The following is a 22,142-nucleotide window of genomic DNA, read 5'->3' on the forward strand; positions in this document are numbered from 1 at the left end:
GACATTGCACTATCACCAAAGAGGTAATTTAAAAATTTTATTTAATTTTATTTTCAGATCCACATTCTCCTTTTTCACTTCCCCTTTTCCCTCTCTTCCCTCCCCCTTCCCCCCTCCCCTGAGAAAGTAAGAAAAACAAACCTATTATAAACTTGTAGAATCAAGCAAAACAAATGCATGCATTGATTGGCGCACTCTCTCTCTCTCCTCTCTCCCTCTCTCCCTCTCTGTCTCTCTGTCTTTCTCCCTGTCTCTCTCTCTCTCTGTCTCTCTCTCTCTCTCTGTCTCTCTCTCTCTCTGTCTCTCTCCCTCCCCATATATATGCACACACAGAGGGATAGATATATGTGCATGTCTCAATCTGCATTCTGAACCCATCAGTTCTTTATCTGGAGATGGGTAGCATGTTTCACCATAAGTCTTCTGGAATTGTGGTTGGTCATTGGGTTGATTGGAGTCCAATGCTGTTTATATTCACAATATTGCTATGATATAAATTGTCCTTCTGGTTTTGCTCACTTCATGTTGCACCAATTCATGCAAGGGTTCTCTGAAACTACTCCATTATTTCTTACCAAACAATACTATTTCATATACCATAACTCATTCAGTAATCTTTCAATTGATGGGCACCCCCTCACTTTCCAATTCTTGGCCACTACAGAAAGAGTTGCTGTAAATATTTTTGTACACATTAATCCTTTTCCTCTTTACTTGATCTCAAAAAGGCAATTATTAATGGGGTATTAACTGCCTTACTATTAACCAAGATACGGTGAGAAAATCTAAAGCCCTCTTGGTGAAAAGAAAACTGACTGAAAGCAAAGCAGGAGGTCTGTTGTGGCTGACCACACAATTTTCAACAGTTCATGACCCAATGGCATCACCATCTTCTGTAGTTATCTTTCTCAACAGGCAATGGCTCTGTGACAGTACTTAGTCATAGTGGGCAGACTGCCAACCTATCAGCTCTTCTACAAGGGATCTAAAATGCAAAGCCTCAGTCATGTTTTGAAGGACATTTACACTCATCTGGAGAAGAACCTTGAAGTCCCAGCTGGGCCACATTGCAGAAATAACATGAGAATGGCAAATAACTGTTGGGAGAAATATATTGGTCATTTTTTTCCAGTCATGTTCACTCTTCCAAACCCCCATTTGGGGTTTTCTTGGCGAAGATACTGGAGTGGTTTGCCATTTCATTCTCTAGCTTATTTTACAGATGAGAAACTGAAGCAATAGGGTTAAATGACTTGAACAGGGTCACTCAACTAGTAAGTGTCTGAGACTGGATTTGAACTCATGAAGGTAAGTCTTCCTGACTCCAGGCCCAGCACTCTAGAAGAAATGTAGAGGGCTTATAAAGAACATTAAGGAAGTTAATGTTTTTGTCCCTCCCTTCTTGAGTGCTAACAGCACAGACAGACAATTTGGCAGTGTGAACAATTCAGAGGATATTTATGCCCAGTTCCTGGCTACCCTTCAGAAATAGGAAGGGAAGGCTTCTGATTTTCTATTACATTGGGAAAAATTGTCCCAGAGGATAGCAGCCAAAGAAAAAAGCACTGCTTGAAGAACAGATGGATGATAGCCGACAGACTCAAGTGACCAGGGGATTAGTACATGATAAAAGCATAGAGCAGTGCCTTGCAGTAGAAGCAACATCTACGACAGTCCCTGCCATGTAGGTTGGCCTAATTTTCCCCTCAAAGCAGGAAGGTTGTCCCTAACACTTGATGGGTCCAAGAGATTAGGGTTCCACTTGAATCAGTTTCCCTGTCACCCAGAGAATAAAAGGGCCAGGCCATGAGGAGACAGTACTCTTCAAATTTGACAGATTTCCCATTCCCAACACATCCTTCTGGTCCAAGGTGCACTTTTGATGAAAAGTGTTTTCACATGAAAACAAGGAGGGGCCTCTTCTTACTGAAAACATTGAACCAGTGCTATATGTGTACTGAGTATCCTTTCCTTGCTATTATGTTTTAAAATATTTTATTTATTAATAGCACAAAAATCTTTTTCCTCTCAGCAAAACCGTTATTATTAATATTTTGTACTGACAAATATGATTGAATGTTACATTATTTTTTTAAATCTTGGTTTAATACCATGTAATACAGTGATCCCTAAGTCTTCACCCTGTTTAGTTTATCCTTATACTTGACCTTAATGATTGTCATAGCAGAGATACCTCCTAGTGCTATGCAGATCCAAATATTTCCATGCTATTGTCAAATAAACCTCTTTTTGTTAAGCATTGGTTGGTGTTATTTGATTCCAAAAGTAAACCTTAACTAAGGGACCAGTTTGAGTCAGGCCTGGCCCAGAATATATCTCTCTGCTATATGGAACACAAGGACAGCTTTTTGATGGCTTGGAATTGATGGGACTGATTAAGAATTAAAAGTATAACCACTGAACAGGAAGAGAAAATCCAAAGCACAAAGACAGAAATAACACAGGCTCTGCCTACAAGGAGCTTACATTCTGCTGAGGGTGTTTAACCTGCACACAAAAATTTTAAAAATGGTAAGTATTTTCTAGTAAAATCATTAATGACAGGCCTCATCAGGAAAGGCCTCTTGTGGCAGGTGGCCAGAGCTGAGTCTCAATGGGAGCCAGGATCCCAAGAGGCAGAAGAGAGAAAGGAAGAAAGTTCCAATTATGGAGAATCATCCATTGACCGGCACTGAAGGTGAAGATGGAATAGTAAGTTTGAGCAACAGGAGGCTGGCCAGTTTGGCTGGGATTTGGGATATCTGATGGGGAGCAAGGGAAATAAATCTGGAAAGAGAGGCTGCAAAAGTTTAAAGGTCTTTAAATGCCAAACAGAGAAATCTGTATTTTATTCTAGAGTCAATAAGAAGTTCCTGAAGTCTCTTGAGCAGGGTAGTGACCTCATTAGATCTGTGGCTTAAGAATACCAATATGGCGGGTCTCTGGAAGATGGTTTGGAGAAGGGAGAGGATGGAAACAGGAAAGGCAATTAGGATGCAATTGTAATAGTCTAGAGGAGATGTGATAAGGTCTTGAACTAGGTTGGTGCCTATGTGAGTGGAGAAAAGAGGACAGACATCAGAGATATTATGGAAGCAGAACTGCCAAGATTTAGCAACTGATGGATTTGGGCAGGGATAGGAATGAGGGAATAGACAGTGAAGAGTTGAGAATGACTCTGGGGGTAGCTAGGTGGTACAGTGGATAGAGCACCAGCCCAGATAGACCAGGGGGACCTGAGTTCAAATATGACCTCAGACACTAGTTGAGTGACCTCGGGCAAGTCACTTAACCCTGACTGCCTCTGCTATGGGCCCCCAAAAAGAAAGAAAATGACTCTGAAGTTTTGAACCCAGGTGACTATAAGGATGGTAATGACTGTAATAGAAATAAGGCAGTCAGGAGAAAGTATAGGTTCAGGGGAAAAGCTAATGAGCTCCCCTTTGGAAAATTTGAGTGGGGGATGCAACCAGCAGATATCCAGCAAGCTTTGGAAACTGGAACTGTGGAGAGAGAGAAAGCTAGATAAGTAGACTTGGGAGTCATCTGCATAACAATGATAATTGAACCCTTGGGGGCTCTTTGGGTCACTTAGAGTATCCCTTAATGCCCAGGGCCTGCTTCTGTCCAGTCATGAATCATTTTTAGGGATGAGAGCTCAGACTCTGCAAATCTATTTTTACCCAAGGGTTTATGAACTTTATTCAACACTCAAGGGCACTGGGGGGTGGGAGGGCGGGGGTGAGGAAATCAAACCCTCTGTGGTTCTCAGAGAGTTGAGTCTTCTTGTTATCTGCTCCCACGAGGATCTGACAAGCACCTGCCATCTGCCATCCTACTCAACCTCCCAAAGAGTGAAAGGCAAGTCATTTAGCGAACTTGGGAATCGAGACTAGCACCTGATACTTTTCTTTTCCCCTTGTGTTCTGATACTGGTAGAAACCTCTGATCCTGCCCTCTGACTGCTACTCAGTGTGTTTAGGTCATTGGTTGGGCTGATTGGGACAGCAATCAATGCTTGCTGCCTACTTATGGGGTAGCAGAGGAGTGAAGTTAAAACGAGGTGTGGAGAGAGACTCCCCAGTCTGTCACTGCCTCCTTCCCTTTTAAACCACCAGTCTGTGAATATCTTTTTAACGGCATCCTACAATTTTTCTGCCCCCTTCCTCTTTGGCACTTTTTGTCGTATTAGCCAAAGCTTGGTTGGTGTGTTTGCATTTAGATTTATGAGTGGGACTGCCCATCATAGCTGTGCCTAGACACAGCTATAATCTTCTGTATGTCCTCCCCTCAAAGAAACATTCACATTTCCTGCAAATCATATGGAGCACACCAGAACATCTGTGATCATATAAGCATCATGGTTTAACATATAATAGTCATAGGCAGTCATTCTATCTACATAGTACAATGCTCACCCTATTACCTAAACATAGCATTCACAATTGAAGTGCAGGCAGTTAACACTGATAATATTGTTATGCAATTAACATAATATATAATACAACTCCAGTAACATATTATAACATGACATATATGAAACTAAAGAAATGAGTCTCATGCAAGACCTAGATGGAACACAGTATTTGATATACTATATCAAATATATACACATAAACACAGCAACATAGTATTTGACAAACTTGAAGACACCCACTACTGGCATAAGGACTGTATTTGGCAAAACTTTTGGAATTACCAGAAAACAGTCTGACAAAAATTAAGTTTATGCCAACATTCACACCATATACCATAATAAACTCCAAGTGAATATGTGACATAAATATAAAAGCTCATTTTGTTTTTAAAGGGAAGAAAGGATAAGCGATACCTTTTAGAACTGTGACTAGAGAGAGCATTATTAACGTGTCAGAAGCGATGCTAGGAGACAAAATAAACCATTTTGATTATATAAAACTGAAAAGCCAGCTGGATGGGGGAAGGGAGACTCACCAGCTAACAAATGCACATTGTATAGAGGAAAGCCTGCATCTTACCCACAGAACACGAAGCTAATCTAAAGGGCTAACAGGAGCCCATAAACAGATACAGAAAACACCTAATACACTACAGCTCTTCTCTGAAGGGAACTGGATGTGGACATGCCAGAGTAATGACACATATTCTGAATTCTTAGCCTGTAATGTCCTACACAGTCCCTCTGAGATATATAGTACCACTCTGTGATTTGGACTCCTTCCAGAAAGCAAATGCACTTGGGGCTGCTGGACCCATCACTGCACCTGCATTGGCCAGATAGCTCACAGTTATAGGAGGGGGAAGGGTATAGTCTTCTGTTCCTTCATCTCATGGCTTTGTCTTTTATTTCTCCTTCCCATGCAAGGGGTTAAGGGGTGCAGTCTTCTTCTTCCAAAAGGAACAATGCTCAGGAATTCCCAGGAGCGACTGTAGCACATGAGGTGGTGAAGTGAATAGACTGCCAACACTAAAGTCAGGAGGATGAATTCAAATCTGGCGTCAGATACTCACCAGCTATGTGACCCTAGGCCAATCACTCAACCCTATTTGCCTCAGTTCCTCCCCTGTAAAATGAACTTGAGAAGGAAATGGCAAGCCATTCCAGTATCTTTGCCAAGAAAACTTCAAATGAGGTCACAGAGAATTGGAAACAACTGAATCTACTCAACAACAAAAGTGGGGAAAAAACGTGATGAATTTGGATCCGGAGGATTCAAGTATTAATTCTGCTTTACCTTTTTAATTCAAGTCTTAATTCTACCACTTTTACCTTTATGACCTTGGCCAAGTTCATTCTCTGAGCTTATTTCTTTTTCTCTTTGAAATTAAATTGAAATTTAAAATTTCTAAACTTAAACACCACCCACAAAATGAACATTCTATATACACGTCAGAACATAGAGAACTGTATATGAAACCAGGATTCCTCATTTCATATTGCCTGCTTTAGTGTGCGTGTGTGTGTATGTATCTTTCAAGGTTGTTTTTCCTTACAATATTGTCTTTACATCAATTATTCTCCCAGTCCTACTCATTTCATTCTTCACCAGTTTCTACTACCCAGGATTCTCTGAAATCACTTCTTTTTTAATGGCACAATAATATTCCACTCTATCATCTACCACCACTTGTTTAGCCATTCTCCAGTAGATCCTAGTTCTTCTCTCTCACCCCCTACCTTTCTTTTATCTTGACTCTTCCCTCCCCTGTGTAATTCTCCCCCTTGACCATCCCCCTACCCCATTCCCACTTGTTTCCCTATGAAGTCTGATGTATTTCTGTAGCAAATTGCTTTAACTGTAGATGTACGATCTGTGTTTTCAACCTTCCTTTGTCCATTTCACGTAAGAGTGAAGTTCATCTACTCTCATCAGTCCTACCTTTATGTTTACATACATCATTCAACCTAATTATGAATTCCACTCCTTCTTCTTTCTACATTCTACATTCTACATTCCTTTCACCTTCTTTTCTCTTTCCCCTAACCCTCAGAACAGAGCTAATCAAACACACCAAGCCTTTATTTTTCTTTTGTTTAAATTTATTTTATTTTCAATTTATGGAATAAAATAAGCATTTCCATAACATGGATTTTTCTTCCATATAAAAGATGATTGTGCATGAAACTGCAAATCTACCATGTACAATTTGCTATTCCTTCCAAATTTACAACAAAGTTACCGTAATTTTTTTCTTTAATTCCCTCAATACTATTTGAATAAGGTGCAGAAGAGACAGTTGTTTCCCCTCGTCTTATTAAATGTAGCAATACTCTTAGGTTTCCCTGGACTCCTGTGTTTGTATTTCAGAGTTCTTACCCTGATTTTTTTTCATCAGAAATGCTTGGAAGAAATCTATTCCATTCATTAAAAATCCATTTTTCCCCTAGGCTTTGCAGCCTACTTATTCTGGGCTGTAAACCAATATTATTTGCCTTTTGGAATATTGTATTCCAGGGTCTCCTATCTTCTTTGTATCATTTATTACCATCATCATCATCATCATCAATGAGCACTTATTGGGCACCTTATGCCAGGCACTGTGCTAATTTCTAGGGATGCAAAGAAAAGCAAAAACATTGTCCCTGCCTTCAGGGAACTCCCATTCTCATGGAGATAAAGCATGCAAACAACTATGTACATACAAGATGTAAATGGCATAAATGGGAGGTGTTCTCAGAGAGAAGGTGCTAGTGGGGAGATAAAGGAAAGGGACTGGGAAAAGCTTTTTGCAGTATGTGGTCTTTGAGTTTGAAGTCTTGAAGGAAGTCAGAAGTCAGAGATGAGGAGGGAGAGGAACTAGGTGTGAAGAACAGTTTGGGCAAAGACACCAGTCAAGAGAAGTGACTTATGAAAGGAAGAGCAAAGAAACCAGTGTCTTTGGATCATAGAGTATGTGGAGGGTGTAAGAAAAGGTAGTAATGGGCCAAGTTGTGAATGAACTACAACCAGTCCTATAAAAAGTGCAACAGTTACATGACCATACAAGTATTATCTGATAATTTTGGACCCTTGGAACTTAGTTGAAATAGATTCCATTATTCCAAAATAATAGCCAACATATTTAGCATGTGTGAAGTCTATGTTTGCTGTGTTCAAAGGAAAGTGCTACCAACTTGTACTTGGAGTAAATGAGAATGAGCAAAATGTTGGAACTTGTGTGCATTTTGTCAGTTTATTTCTGATAGGACTTTGGAAGAATCCAAGCAATGTCCAGGTAGTAACAGATCGTTTCATTCAGTAAGCATATTCAACCAAGAGCCAGAAAGCTTCTACAGTTGCCAAAGTATTGTGGGAGATATATTTCTCTCAGTATAGCTTCTTTGCCAGGATCCATTCTGACCAGGGTCAGGATTTTGAGAGTAAGTTACCCAAGAAGGTGTTAGATTTGGCAGGAATCAAAAAAGTCTAGAAATATATCCCTTACTATATTCAAAGAAATCTGCAATCAGAACATTTTAATCAAATGCTACTGAACATGCTGAGTGGGGGGAGGAGGAAGGAGAGCCTGAAATCTAAACAAAAGATTCACTGGGGTTGACAAGGTATTTCTAGTGTAGCCATATAATGTCACCACCAAGAATGATGTCACAGATTTATACCCCTTCTTTGCTGATGTTTAGACTGGAACTATGTTTGTTTAATGATTGGTGCGTGAATATTTCTTAAGATAAAAACACAGATCCTAGGAAAAATCACTTAACCTTTCAATGTCCTGGGGCTCTCTAAGATCAAAAGTTGCAGAGACATTGCTGAGCTGCATTGGTAAAGGAAGTTTCTCACTGGAAATTCTCTACACTACATGAAAGAGGAGGAGGAAAAGGAAGAGGAAGATGAGGAGGAGGAAGAGGAGAAAAAGAAAAAGAACATGGAGACTCCATGTCAGTATGTCTCTCAGCTGAGAGACAGGCTAAAGAAGGTCTAGCACCTGATATGGCTTTGATGGGGTTCATACTCTGGGAGCCTCCTTGAGCTCTCCTTGAATCTTCCCACTTAATCTACCCATTTGTTCTGGCAGTCTCAGGAAGCCCATGGGCTTCATTATCGCTGTGCTCCAGTCTCTGTTGCACCCCCCACTCTTGATCCCAACAAAACCCCGTTCCCCAGGCTGCTGACCACTCCCATCAAAATCTGTATTCATTCCCATACTGCCCCTATCAAGATCTCTGGGTTGCCCCACCTGCTTCCCATCCAAGCCCTCCATGGTCTGATATCTCCTGATTATGTCTCCTGATTGCCTCTAGCTGTTTCCAACCCTTGACCAGTTATTTCCTCCTTGGACTTCTCCTCAAGACCCTCCCTAAACCCCTCCTCCCATCACCCTAGACTACCAGACTACCCCCAGATCCCTCCTATAGTCTTTTCTGTATTTAGTTCCATCTCGCCTCCATGAAGGCGCTCAGGTAGGATCCAGCACAGACTCTGTCTAGCTGAGATTCTATCTGGCCCGCTTTGCAGTACAAGCCTTACAAATGCTTAGGCTCCTTAAGAGCCAACCCAATTTGGTGAATCTTTGTTTTCTTTGGCTTTAAGAAGGCTTGAGTTGAATTCATTAGAGCAGCACTTGGAGTGTTGGTATTTTGGGGTCCCCAGCACCCCTAAACCTCATCAGCTTCAGCTCAAAAAAGCTCAAAATGAAACAGTTGACAGCATGATTATGATTCATTGTTAAGAACTCCAGTTAGAAAATAAAATCCTAAGAAATCTTGAGATCCAGGGAAAACACAAGATGGTACGTGCACCAAAGGACAGCCACTCAGACCAAGGAGCTGAATGACTAAACAATCTAGCAGTCTACAAACTGACCCCCTGGGAATGATCAGCCCTACAGTGACTACATCACAATCACTTGCTGCCCATAGAAGAGTTAGTCACATTCACTAAGGAGTGAACAGGAAGATAAAGCAATGGAAAGTCATCTATGTATCCTTGAGAGGGACCTGTCTATTAACTGGAGATAGAGTATTGGAGCCAGACAATAGCTTCTACCGAAAAAATTTGGACTAAGATTCCAATAAAGGGTAACTTGTAGATTGGTACCCTCTCAAGAGTCACAGAAGCCTTCTAAGATCATTTGATATGAAGATGGACTTCTGTTTGGACAATAGGGGAGGTATGAATTCAGAGATTTCCATTTTTCTGCCAGTCAAAGACTTTGTGGATATCCTCAAGGAAGCTGAGACTATCTATTCATTGAGGGGCTGGAAGCAGTAATAGCTAGACTGAATGATCCATAGATCAGAAAGGGAACTTCAGGCCAAGAGGCCTTGAGCCATCCAGGAGCTCAGGATTGAGACTGCAAACCAGTCACATAGAATTGATATGCCAAACCATCGTAGGGAGCAGAGCAGCAGATGAAGTAAGTGACGTCCCCTCCAATTCTTGAGAAAAACCAAAGGTTATGCTGACAAGTATTGCACCTAGAAAAACAACACTTTCTAGTGGCTATGCTAAGAAGCCTAACTGAAACGAGATAGAAAGAAAAGGAAAGAAGCTGTACTCACTGATCTAACATCTCTCATGAATAGACTGATATAGAGAGACACATAGGGACCTAACTAGAAGCAAGATGACATTTGAAGGTAGTGACCATTCAAGTTCTTTGCTAAATAATCCAATTTCTTCTTATTTACGCTGAATTTTGCTTGAATTCTTTTCCTTTGAATTCATGTGTTATCTATTTTGGTCTGTTATGGAATTATTTTGATAGGGGTTTGGAGTTGTAGATTTGAATCGATGGCTACCTAAAAAGTTTAAAACCGAAAATAGGTTACATAAAGGAGTGGCCCAGAATATTATAATCAAAACAGTTTATCTTTTGTGATCTTCTCCAGCTCTCTTTTGGTTCCCGTAATCTCAGATCTGTAAGGTGTCTACTTAATTTCACTTTTGATTCTTTTATGACATGATTTTTTATGTTTAGGTTGGATAGTCAACTTATCATGATGGTATGTGGTATAAAATGATGGTCTCATGGTGTTTTCTGCCAAGCTGCTTTCCAGTTATGCCTGTCGCCCTTGTGTGGTTAATTCCTTCTGGGTCTGGCTTATGGATAGTGTTCCGTTGATCCACTTTTCTGTCTTTGAACCAATGAGATATTGACTAGATGGTGACGACTTTACAACATAGCCAGACATCTGATAACGCTAGCCTCCCTTTGTGTCTCTCCCCCCCCCCCATTTTTCCTCCTTGGGACCCCGAACCTTTTATAATGTGGCTTTCTGTTGCAGCAGCGTGGCTAGCCCTAAAAATGAAAATGTGAGACCCTAGAAAATGGAGAGAGCTTGCCTCGCAAAGACAACCCCCGTTTTCCTTCTCTGGGTTAGGGGAGGTGGGACCGAAAGCAGGGAGTTAGGAGCCATGACCCTCTAGGGCTGGATAGTGCATGGCAGGGCACCAGCTTCTCCCGCAAGTGGAGGGCACCACCCAGCGGTCAGAACTCCCAAGAGCAGCCTCTTGGCCAGGCCGGACCTCGGACTCCACAGCCTCTCGTGGGGTATACCGGGAACTGTAGTCTACGGTGCCCGGGCAGTGGTGCTGCCGAACGATCCTATGGGAATTGTAGTTCCCAGCCCCCGGAAGAGGGTTGGGAAGAGAGGGCGTCTTCTTTTGCTCTTCAAAGTAGAACCACGATTCCCGTGGTGCCCTGCAGCAGGCCGCGCCTGCGCAGTGGGTCGGGGGGGGGTGTCTGTCAGTCTCCGAGGGCCAGGCTGTGCTACCGCTGCTGGGCCGGAACGGGGCTGGGGAGCACGGGGGGGATAGGGGGGTAGGGGCGCCGGGGAATAAGTGAGCGGGCCTGAGGCGGGGGAGACCGGCACCATGTCGAGGCAAGCGAATCGAGGCACTGAGAGCAAGAAAATGGTAACTAGGAGCGGGGCGTGGGACCTGTGCCGGGAGGAGGTGGGGGCCAGAGGGGGAGCTGAGGGACGAGAATCTGGGTGCCTAGTGGGCAAAGGGCTGGGGTGCTCAAGGCGGGGAAGGGGAGGCTGAGGGGAGGGGGGCTGTGGAGGCAGGAGTACGGAGGGGGAGGGGCACGATAGGAAGGGGGAGGGGGCTGGGGGCGGGGCGAGAGGGGAAGCGATGCCAACCCCTGTGCTCTCCACCCTCCCTGAAACCAGAGCTCCTGGAGTGGGATAACTTTGTCTCTCAATGCTTGTTGATTGAATGAAACACTGAGGTGGGGAAGAGGGGGGTGCTGACCAGAGGGTGGCTTTGGAAGGAGGTGCAAGGTGGGGGTGGAGAAGGGGGCCAAGAGAGCTGGGGCATTGAGGAGGGGTGAAGAAACTGGATAGGGATCGAGGAGAGGGTCATTGAGGTGCAGGAGAGGGTACTTAACTGGGAGAGCCAACTGGGTCAGGGGCTTCCCAGGAAAAAGTGAAAACTTCAGGAAGGAGGATCCTGTAGATTAAGGGAGTGGGAAAAGGGGGAGAGGGTGTTCTGAAAGGTATGCCCTTGGCACAGGAGGAGGCAAGGAAGGAATGTTGACAGTAGGAAAGGACCTACTTCCAAGACTGGGAGTAAGGGGGTGCTTATGATGAGAACTAGGAGGAGAAGGAGGGTGGGCCTATATGGAGACCGGGGAAGGGTCTGAGATGGGAGCAACAAGGTTAGGTGGCTAGTTCTACCTGACTTGAGAGAAGATGTGTATGGAGACCAAAGGGTAGGCTTATAGAAGTTATGGGGCTGAAGGCACTGGAGAAGAAAGTCTGTCATGGGACAGGCTGAGGGAGGCCAGAGGGGACTTGATATGATAGGGGCTACAAGCAGGTCCATAATTGGAGCTTTGTAGTTATTCATTCATTTCAGTCGTGTCCAAATTAACATGACCCCATTCGAGGTTTTCCTGGCAAAGAGACTAGAGTGGTTTGCCATTTCCTTCTCCAACTCATTTTACAGATGAGGAAAGTGAGGCAAACGAGGTGAAGTGACTTGCCCAGGGTTACACAGCTACTGAATGTCTGAGGCCAGATTTGAACTCAGTTCCTCCTGACTCTAGGCCTGGTACTGTACTCACTGTACCAGCCAGCTGCCCCATAATTAGAGCTCCAGTGCAGATCAAAGACTAAAAGGAGGTTCTTTTTATGAGTTTGAGAACAGGAATTTTATACATACTTGAAGGAGTTGATATGTATGGAAAGGCAGGGGTCTTTATGAGGACCAGAGTCCTCATCTCAAGGCTTCCCTGTCATTATTTCCTTGGGGCATATATCTTCTTTCTTTCATTTCTACCCCAGCACTGATTACACTCTGTCCTTTTATTTTCTGATATGTAAAACTAAGTGCCCTTCAGTCAAGGATCTCCATCCCATGATCAGCTTTTTGGGGAGACAGTATACCTTCACTCAACACATCTTACATCATGAGTAGAAAGGGATCCAGGACCTAAGAGGTCAGAAATCCTTATTGTGGCAACCTTTAAAACTTAACACAAGTCACATCTCCTGGCCTCAGATTCCTCATTTGTATAATAAAAGTGGGGTTGGATGAGATGGCGTCTTCCAGCTCTACATATATGTTCACACTATCTTCCTTTTAAAAACAAGAGCTTTGGTCAGTGTCAACCTCAAAAGTCTTGTGGCCTGATTTTGTTGGGGAAAAGAACTCCAAGATTTCTTTTGGAATTCATGGCAGGAAGTAGGGATATAAACGAGCAGTTGGCTTTCTTTTCCTGGAGTTAGGAACATTTTAGAGGTGACAGCTAAGAGAGAGAGAACTCATCCAACTTGGAAATCAGTGCTCCACTGATCAGCTCAGGATTGTGTGCTGCTGCCTGGTTTCAGTCTCTTCCTCTTCCATTCTTCATTGCTTGGGGAAAATAATTCATACCTACAGCACTCACTATACAGAGTCAGCTGTCCAAATATTGGTGTGAGCTTAGATAGGATACTTTACATCTTTAGTATTATATCAGCAAAAGCCCCTTCTGTTTTTTCTGGTACTTATTTTAACCTTCATGCTCAATTCTTTTGTAGAACTGGGAAGCTAAGTTATCCTCTTAACAGGGTTTCTGTTTTTATTTTATGCATTTGAAAGACAAAAGTAATTCCTGTTTTTTCTCTCTGTCTGTGACTACTTCCTAATGCTTACTGAAAAACCAGCCAGTGATCCTAATCACAGCCATCTCCTTTCTTTGTTGTTAGTTCGTGAGTTTATAATCTCCATTCCTTAGAGATCAGAGGTGTTGGCCTTTGAGGTCCAAGGCCTGAAGGAGGAAAATGGATGGGTTAACAAGAGAGTGGGACACCTGGACAGAGAACCTCTTTATTTACCAACTTTCCCTGCAAATGGGAAAAATCATATCCTCAAAGTTATTGTTCTTCATCTGTAAAATGGGGATAATAATATTTGACTTATCTCACAGACTTGCTATGAGAATTGAATGCTGGCCAGTGCTGGATTGATTTGTTCCTACATTAGAATGATGGTTCCAATGCTGGCTCCAAAGGGCAATTAATCATTCATATCAAACTCTTTAAATTTAGGGGTAAAAACTCAGTTTCCATTGGGGGAAGTTAACTGACAAATAGCAGATTTTTGATGCTCCTTCTGAGAGCCCAATTTGTACTGCCCCAAAGCCCTCAGAAAGTAGCATATTTACTTTTTAAAGTATGAACACTTGGGTTCTTAAGTGGAGATCTAGAAATGAGGGTAGAGAGTAGAGCCAAAAATCAGGGGCCTCCCTCTTAGATTTGGGAGAATCTGACTCTGTGCTACTGGATGAGGTTTTGTTATCTCTTGGTACCTGTTGTTCTTGGCAGGGAATTGGGGGTCGAGGCATCAATAAAATGTTTGTTGCCCTCATGTGAAAAGTATAAATGATCATGATTTGCAAATTGCTTGGCATCACTGTGGACTGGGGCTTTGGATATTAAGGGCAGATATCCCAACTTCACATTGTTAATAATGGATAGAAAACTCTCATGACTTAATGCAGTGAGGCCAAATCTTTGGACTGGTAATTGCTGGATGTACTCCATCCATTCATGCCCAAGGCTTACAAATGCCAGGCCTTTGACTTTACTAAAAAAAAAATTCCTTTCTTAATATCTGTCCTTGTTTGCCATGTTTGGTAAATTGTCTCCTGGAGATGCCCTGCTTAGAATCTTTCAGTTGAGTTAAAGGAACTTTGTGATTCTTAGCATGACTGTCGCAGGCTGTCACAACTGGTTTTACTGTTTTGGATGCATTATTATTGTTATACTACAAAGAGATTGTGATTAGTAAAGTGATTAGTAAAGTTGTAGTAGATAGCCTAGTAAAATTGATCTTGGACCCAGGAATTTGGGGATCTAGATTATAAACCTGGTTCTACCACTAAAAAGCTCTGTGAGTTCGGGAAGGTTATGACCCCTTTCCAGGCCTTAGTTTCCTCATCTCTAGACTTTGATACTTTGGATTTGTGATTTCAAAAGTTTCCTCCTAATTCTTTTCTTGCCTTCTCATCCCATACAATTATTGTCTGTATTTTCTCATAAATTATACCTAGAAGATCTGCTCAATGAGCTGAATGCTTTCCTCTTGTTCTTTTCATAACGTGGAAGCACCAGTGGACCACATGGACTGTCTCTCTGTCCTTCATTCTCATTCCATGACCTGCCTACTTTTTTTTCATTCATATGGTGCGTTTCATGGCACTTCTCATATACAGTCTATACATACCCATCATGCATCTGTCCCCGGCCTTTTAGTTATTTGTAATTTTGATTCTGTCAGTACCATGGTATTCCTTGACTTGCAGCCACATAACAGCACCAGGAGAACATTGGTGTTAAAGAAATAGGCCTTTGTAGGAATGAGCAAGTAGTTTGTGATTCCCCAGATGGGAGCTATGGTACCTCCTCCCGTTCAGTTATGAGTTCAGTTCAGTGCCTGCCCAAGACATATTTAGTCTAATTTTATAGACTGATAGCCAGCTGCATGTTGTAATCTGAGAAATATTATTTTTAATCCACCTTTGTTTTCCCAGTGTTCTCAGAGTAGTCCAGTCTCTTTCACTTTGTTGTGTATTTTGCTGAATATTGGAGTAGGACTTTCATGGAGGACACCTATAAAGTGGGAATACCTGCTTGACTTGTCTCATTGTAGTATTATGACAATCATCTAGAGTAACAAACAGTAAAAAGCTTTCTGGAACAAAGAAAGTGTCACCATTATTACTGGAAAAGGAGTGGGACAGACATTCAGGGAAAATGAGAGACAAGGCATAGCTCCCGGGTTACATTACTTCCACCAAGATACTAACAGAATCCAAGGAAAGCCCCCTAGATAAATCTTTGGAGGTTGGGCAGATGTGGACCTGAATAACATAAAATGAGAAGGTATGGAGGGGATGTATCAATGCAGGGGATTCCCACACCTGTGAAATCAGTGGTCCTTCAAAGTGAGAGTTGATATTTATTTATCAACTTAAAGATTGAAAAGTATTTTATATACGCTGTGTTGATCCTCCCAACAGCCCTGTGAGGTAGATTCTACCAATATGATTAAACCTATTTTGTAGAGTAGGAAATTATGGTTCAAAGAAATTGTTCCTTGTCTACGGTCACATAGCTAGTGTCAGGAAGAGGACTCAAGCTCAGGTCTTCTTTGCTCTTAAACCAAGTTCAGCACTGTACCGTGGACATATATAAAGTATTAAATACAGTCAACCCACAGTGTGTCTCTTATTCTAAAGTGTAACTTTATTAATGGGAGATGGGACAAAGCAACTGAAATGCTCATTTGACCAAGAACCTTCAGCTTTGTCCTCAGTGTCTCAGTTCCAAAGAGCCTTAAGTTCAGTATGGCAGTTCTCTAAGTGCCTTAGTTTACTTCACTCCCCTCCCGATGTACATGGGGGCCTATTGGGTTGGCCTCTGTTTTCAGCCCTTGTTTCTTTGTGATCTAGTTGTGTAGATTGTGCTCTTGCCCATATGTGTCTGTCTTTCATATTTAACGCTGATATTGTCTTTTTTCCCTTCTTTCCACCTGCCTGCTGCTTTCATTCTGTAGTATTGGTATTTGCCATTCCCTTTACCTTCGGCATCTCTGCGTCTCATGGTAGGTGATAGGTTTCTTCATCTGTCTGAGAAAAGAGTTGCTTGATTGTCTGACAGCTGTTGTTGAAAGGCACTCAGGGCAACGTTTTGAGCTGGATCAAAAATGTTTTCAGATGTTGCAGCCCTCCCTTCCATTGTTTCTCCATCCCATTCCCTAACTGCAGTCTACAGCATCACGGCACCCACCAAACATAGTGCATGACAAAGTCATTTCCACCCAGGAAACATTGAAGCTATACGTTAGAGAGGGAACCTTGTTTTTCCTGATACTGGTTTTCAGGGTGAAGGCTATAATCTGTTGTTGTAGAGGGTGCAAGTAATCCTGGCCTGGTTTCCTTCCTTCCTGGCTAGCAGTGCTGTTTGCTGTCCAAGGGCTGGAGCTATTATAAAGATACTGCAGAGGCTACAGTCTGGTTATTTGGACAGGCATTCCCTGGGGACTCTGAAGAAAGCCTTCCCATTGCATGCTAATGAGCAAAGGATAATTGACAAATGATTGACCATTCAGCTGTGTTCAATGATGACTTGGATTCCCAGTCCAAGGAGTACACCAGGGGGAGCCATGGTTCATCTCCTGAACTAGGGTCTTGTAGTCTAGGTCTGAGCTATGGGCTCTGTACCAGGGGATGGCAACCTCTGCTATGTAGAATCCAACCTTGGCCAGTATTTAGCATGAGTTGTTGGCAGTTGACTGCTAGACAGGAGCTCTTGGGCAAAGAGCCCTCCTCCACCCTTTCCTAAATGAGCCTAGCCCTTTGGGTTAGTCCTGGGCAGGATCCTGGGTGTCGCGGCTCACTGCAACTTTGCTGGAGTCAACTTTTTCTCCCAGCAGACAAGTGACTTTCTTCTGAAGCCCGAAGGTAGCACCAGTGTCTTGTGCCCCATTTACACAATCCTTTCTTTTTCCTGTGTTTGGTGCTAACTGCCTGTTGAATCTCATTTAGAGTTCTGAGCTTTTTACCCTGACCTATGGAGCTCTGGTCACCCAGCTTTGCAAAGATTACGAAAATGATGAAGACGTGAACAAGCAACTGGACAAAATGTTAGTGAGCTACCCCTGAGGCAAGAACTTGTGGGGTGGGGGGGGATGCCCTGTGCTCTGGGACCTCGTTGTCCTTCTGGAACTTGGCAGAGGCTTCCTTTGAAGCTGTTCTCATTCGATACCAGCTCTTGGGTTACACCTTCACTAAGTATATTTATTGTGAAGCTTTAGAATCCTTTGCTTTCACCCCCGAGCTGTGACAGCCTCCTATTCTTAAGGTTACCCTGTGATTTGTTGTTGTCTGATCACCTTTCCAGGGGCTACAATATTGGTGTCCGACTGATTGAAGATTTCCTGGCTCGGTCGAATGTTGGCAGGTGCCATGACTTTCGGGAAACAGCAGATGTTATTGCCAAGGTCATCTCCCAAGGGTCCCAGGCATTCCCTGCTTCTTTCTGAAGGGACTCTGGCTATACTGGGGAGCTAATTAATAGCAGTTAAGAGTTACAGAACACTTTGGATCTTACTTCCAGAGCCTCTAGGAGCTGGCTAAGAGCTGGCTGAGTTGTGAGGGAGGGGGATGGGCAGAGGAGACACTGCTGTGAATTCTGAAATCCACTTAAATCAAAACCAGCTTTTCCTCAAGGTGGAAAAAATGTGAAATGTTATGTTGGCAAGTCTTTGGGGATCAGTCATGGAGAGGCTCTTTCTGTTCCAACTTGGAGACCATCTTCCTTATCATACACTTCTAATTGTCAGGCTCCCGTAGGTGTGAGGGAGCCATCCTCCTTGCAGTGTACAACCAACCTTGGTATATCCATTTAGCTGGTGAGGAGGTGGCCTCCCGTACAGAGTCGTTCTGCCCCAGGAAGGCATGCACAGCATGACCTAAGGTCCCCTTTGTCAGAAGGTGCAGAAACTACCCCTTGGGCCTTCGGCAGCTATGACTGTTGTCTCTGAATTTTCTTTCTGCATTTGGTTCAGATACTTATGATGCTAGCCACCATTTGTTTGAGAGACAGTGAGCGGTGCTTTCCCCTGGGAGCTTCAGCCTGCAGTGTGTTACTCCAGAGGACATAGACTTGGACGGGCAGAAATACTTTTATGTTAATTATTTCTGGAGGGTGAACCCTCTGCCCAAAGCATCATTCCCCTGCCTCTCCTTCCCCTGTATTGCCAGAATAGTCACCTTGCCTAGGAAGAGAAAGGAACATCGCTCAGTGTCCCATGCTTACCCCTGCTGCTCTGTGTACCTCTAATAGGTAGCTTTTAAAATGTACCTGGGCATCACCCCAAGCATCACCAACTGGAGCCCTGCGGGTGACGAATTCTCCTTGATCTTGGAAAACAACCCCCTGGTTGATTTCGTGGAGCTTCCTGATAACCACTCATCCCTCATTTATTCCAACCTCTTGTGTGGGGTGTTGAGGGGAGCCCTGGAGATGGTGAGTGTGACTTCTAGGAGGGGGGCTGTTGTAGACTCACCCAGTACTTTTCTACTTAGTGTTGAGCCTCCTTCCTTGACTGCCCTTGAGGCCAGAGAGCTTCCCCTGAGCCTTCCCAGGTTCCCTGCCATAGCACTGGTTGACTTGATGAGTACTTCTCATTATGAATAAGAGAGGAGGGGGGACCCTTTCTTTCTTGGGGGACATTTATGGTCTTTCTGTTAATAAATAAATGATTTGGAGCAAGAAGGGAACAGGAAGGGGAATAAAGAGGGAAGAGAATAAGCATTTATGTAGTGCCTACTATTTGCTTTTTACAATTATCTGATCGCCACAACAACCTTTCGAGGTAGTTTTTCTTACCCCACTTTACAGTAGAGAGAACTAAGGTAAACGGAGGTGAAGTGACTTGCCCAGAATTATATAGCTGGTAAGTGACTGAGGCTGGATTTGAATTCCGGCCTTCCGTCTCCAGGCCCAGCTCTCTGTTATCTGCACCAGCAGCTGTCTTTGACAGGCTCTAAAAAGCTGTGCTGCCTCAGTCGGATGCAAGTCGCTACCTAGAGCTGCTGGTGGTGACCTTTCATTGAGGCCACTGTGGCTAAAGAGAGTCATCACTGACATGGAATAGTTGGTGACATATTCTCAAACTGTGAAGAGTTGCAAAGTGCACGGCCTAAACTATTTGGCAGGGAAATTGGGAGCAGTTATGAGTCTTGAAGGGAGGGAGAAGATGGCTAAGAAAGGCTTAGTCTAAGAAAGTATCCTGGCTTCCTAGTAGATAAGACGTCAAAGGATAGAAACAGTTCTCAAAAGTAGAATTGCAGACCTTTAGGAACTACATAAGTCACTAATAATCCAAAATACAAATTAAAACAAATCTGAAGTTTCACCTCACACCCAGCAAATTGGCAAAGATGCCATAGGATGGAAACAGTGTCAGAGTGACCACAGAAAAACAGATGCACTGATGCAGGATTGGTGGAACTGTGTGTGCATTGGTCCAAATGTTCTGGAAGCACTTTGGAACCATGTGAACAAAATCATCCCCTTCTTCACACCCTTGACCCTGGGATCCCCCCTGCTGGGCACAGGCCTTAAGGAGAGGGAAGTCAGACAGGGCCCATAGAAACCTTGATATCCCTGAGCAGCCCCATTTACCGTTGCAGATAACTGTAAAGAAAGTGAGTCCCTGTGAACTGCAAAATGACTGAACAGATTATAGCATCTGAATGTGGTGGAACGCTATTGCACCATAAGTTAGGATTAATAGGAGGTGTTCAAAGAAACATGGGCAGACTTATGTGGACTGATGGGAAGGGCACTGAGCAGGAGGAGGGAAAATGGCTTGATGAGATGATTACATTAATGTAAATGAGAAGAGCCGTAAATGAGGTGGGAAAGCTCTGTGTCTGTTACAGCCAGCCTTGGTCTCCCTGCCCCAGGAGACCCACCTCCCTCCTTCCCTTGGAGAAGCCAAGGGCTCATCAGGGCTCTGAGCACTTGGGTGGCTGGGTAGCTGTTAGAGCTGTGCAATGTTTTTGTTACAAGGGGAAGTTCCCTGGAAGGGGTAATAGGGAAGAGGGTGCGTGTCCAGAATTTTCTGATTAAAAAAAAAGAAAGAAATACCAGTAAAACTTAACATTTTTGAAATGCTAGAGCCATTGGTAAGTAGAGTCAGACTGATCAGTCAGGCCCCTGCTCTGTGAAGCAGTAAGCAGTCCACAGGCTGTGCCCACAGTCCTGTTTTTCTTCTCTGCACAGGTCCAGATGGCAGTGGATGTGAAGTTTGTTCAGGACACACTGAAAGGAGACGGAGTGACAGAAATCAGGATGCGGTTCATCAAGCGAATTGAGGACAATCTCCCAGCGGGAGAGGAGTAACCATTCCGGGGGCAGTGGAGATGACCAGCGAGGGCACTTGCTAATTCTCAATCCTCTGCTGGGGTTGTAAAGTCAAAGTGCCCCCACCTTGGAGAACTCAGTGACTCTTTAAGATGTTATATATTCTTCTAATCTTGTTTCCATTTTCCATGCTAATAAAAAACAGACTTGTGTGATATATTCTGCTTATCCCACAAGTGTGTGCTACTGATCTCCCTCTGCACAGTGGGTATTGTCTCATGCTCCAGGGAGAAAGTTCTGTCTCCTCTTCCCCTAACTGGTGGAACAGAGTCTTCTTCACTTCTTGGATCAGAAGGAGCTCAAGCTAACGTTATGTTCCTGATTGAATTTTCCAAAGCAAAACCTTCTTTGACCCGATTGGGAGAAAAGCCTGGCGCATCTGTCCATTCCTATAACTTCTGTGCCCTTATGAGAGTCATCAGCAAGCTGGGTGGGCGGGCACCTGGAAGGGGAGGATGCCCTCAATCCTTGGTGACGAGCAGTAATGCTGGCCAGGAGAGAGAACCAGCAGTGCAGGAAGCGATGACTTCTGGGAACACGCCCAGGCATTTGTCTTCTGTTCTGCTTGGCTATTTGGAGGCAGTAAGCCCTCTTTTCACAGAGGGTCCATCTTTTTATATGTACACATATACACATGCTCTTCAATAAAGACACATAAGTGAAATCCCAGACACATCTATTTCCTAATACTCTCTGCTCAGCTCCACCCAACTGGCCTGTGGATTCTGTTGCAGGGGTGAAGGGGGCCAGTCTGACACACTTAGCAGGCAAGGTCCAGTATTGGTCTCCAAAGCCTGACCCTGCCTTTGGTGCTCGAGTAAGAGCTTTCCTCAAGAGAACAGAGAGTTCTGGGACCCTGGCAGCCAACCATGGAATATTCAGTAATGTGTGTGCCAGTCCTGGGGGGTGGTCTCTGGTGTGTGAAAAATTCCCAAGGGGAGACCCAAGTCCTTGGGGCTTCGGAAGTGATAATTCACATTTCTATAACACTTCAGGACTCACAATGTGCTTTCCCACCACAATCCTGTAATGTTGATTGTGTCCATATTATTTATGCATGTTTTATAAAATGAGAAAGCAGATTCAGAGAAGAAATGACATGCCCACAGACAAACAACTAGTAACAGCTGTTTAAATCCTGGTCTCAACTCCAAAGCCAGCTTTCCTAAAGGCTGATAGGAGAGCTGGTGAAAATACTTCGTTTGGAGGCTATAGGCTCCCCACCTCTGCCCCATATTGGTGGGTTTGGTTCTGGGAATGGCCATCTGTAGAAGACAGAAAAGCCCTGGAGGGC

The 22,142-nt window shown here is 43.6% G+C and overlaps 1 protein-coding gene across 2 annotated transcripts; it reads left to right on the forward strand.

Annotated features, from left to right (window-relative positions):
- Positions 1-9,364: 9,364 nt before the first annotated feature.
- TRAPPC3 (trafficking protein particle complex subunit 3) lies at positions 9,365-21,005 on the forward strand. Of its 2 annotated transcripts, none has more exons than XM_072610051.1 (5): positions 9,365-9,591; positions 17,461-17,558; positions 17,816-17,915; positions 18,761-18,943; positions 20,708-21,005. In XM_072610051.1, coding segments are annotated over exons 2-5 (405 nt in total). In that variant the 5' UTR covers positions 9,365-9,591; positions 17,461-17,556; the 3' UTR covers positions 20,828-21,005. The 2 variants fall into 2 exon arrangements, with proteins under 2 accessions (XP_072466152.1, XP_072466151.1); XM_072610050.1 differs by lacking the exon at positions 9,365-9,591 and adding an exon at positions 11,108-11,339.
- The last annotated feature ends 1,137 nt before the right edge of the window (positions 21,006-22,142 follow it).

This window comes from Notamacropus eugenii, chromosome 5, assembly GCF_028372415.1.
Source record: "Notamacropus eugenii isolate mMacEug1 chromosome 5, mMacEug1.pri_v2, whole genome shotgun sequence".
NCBI lineage: Eukaryota > Metazoa > Chordata > Mammalia > Diprotodontia > Macropodidae > Notamacropus > Notamacropus eugenii.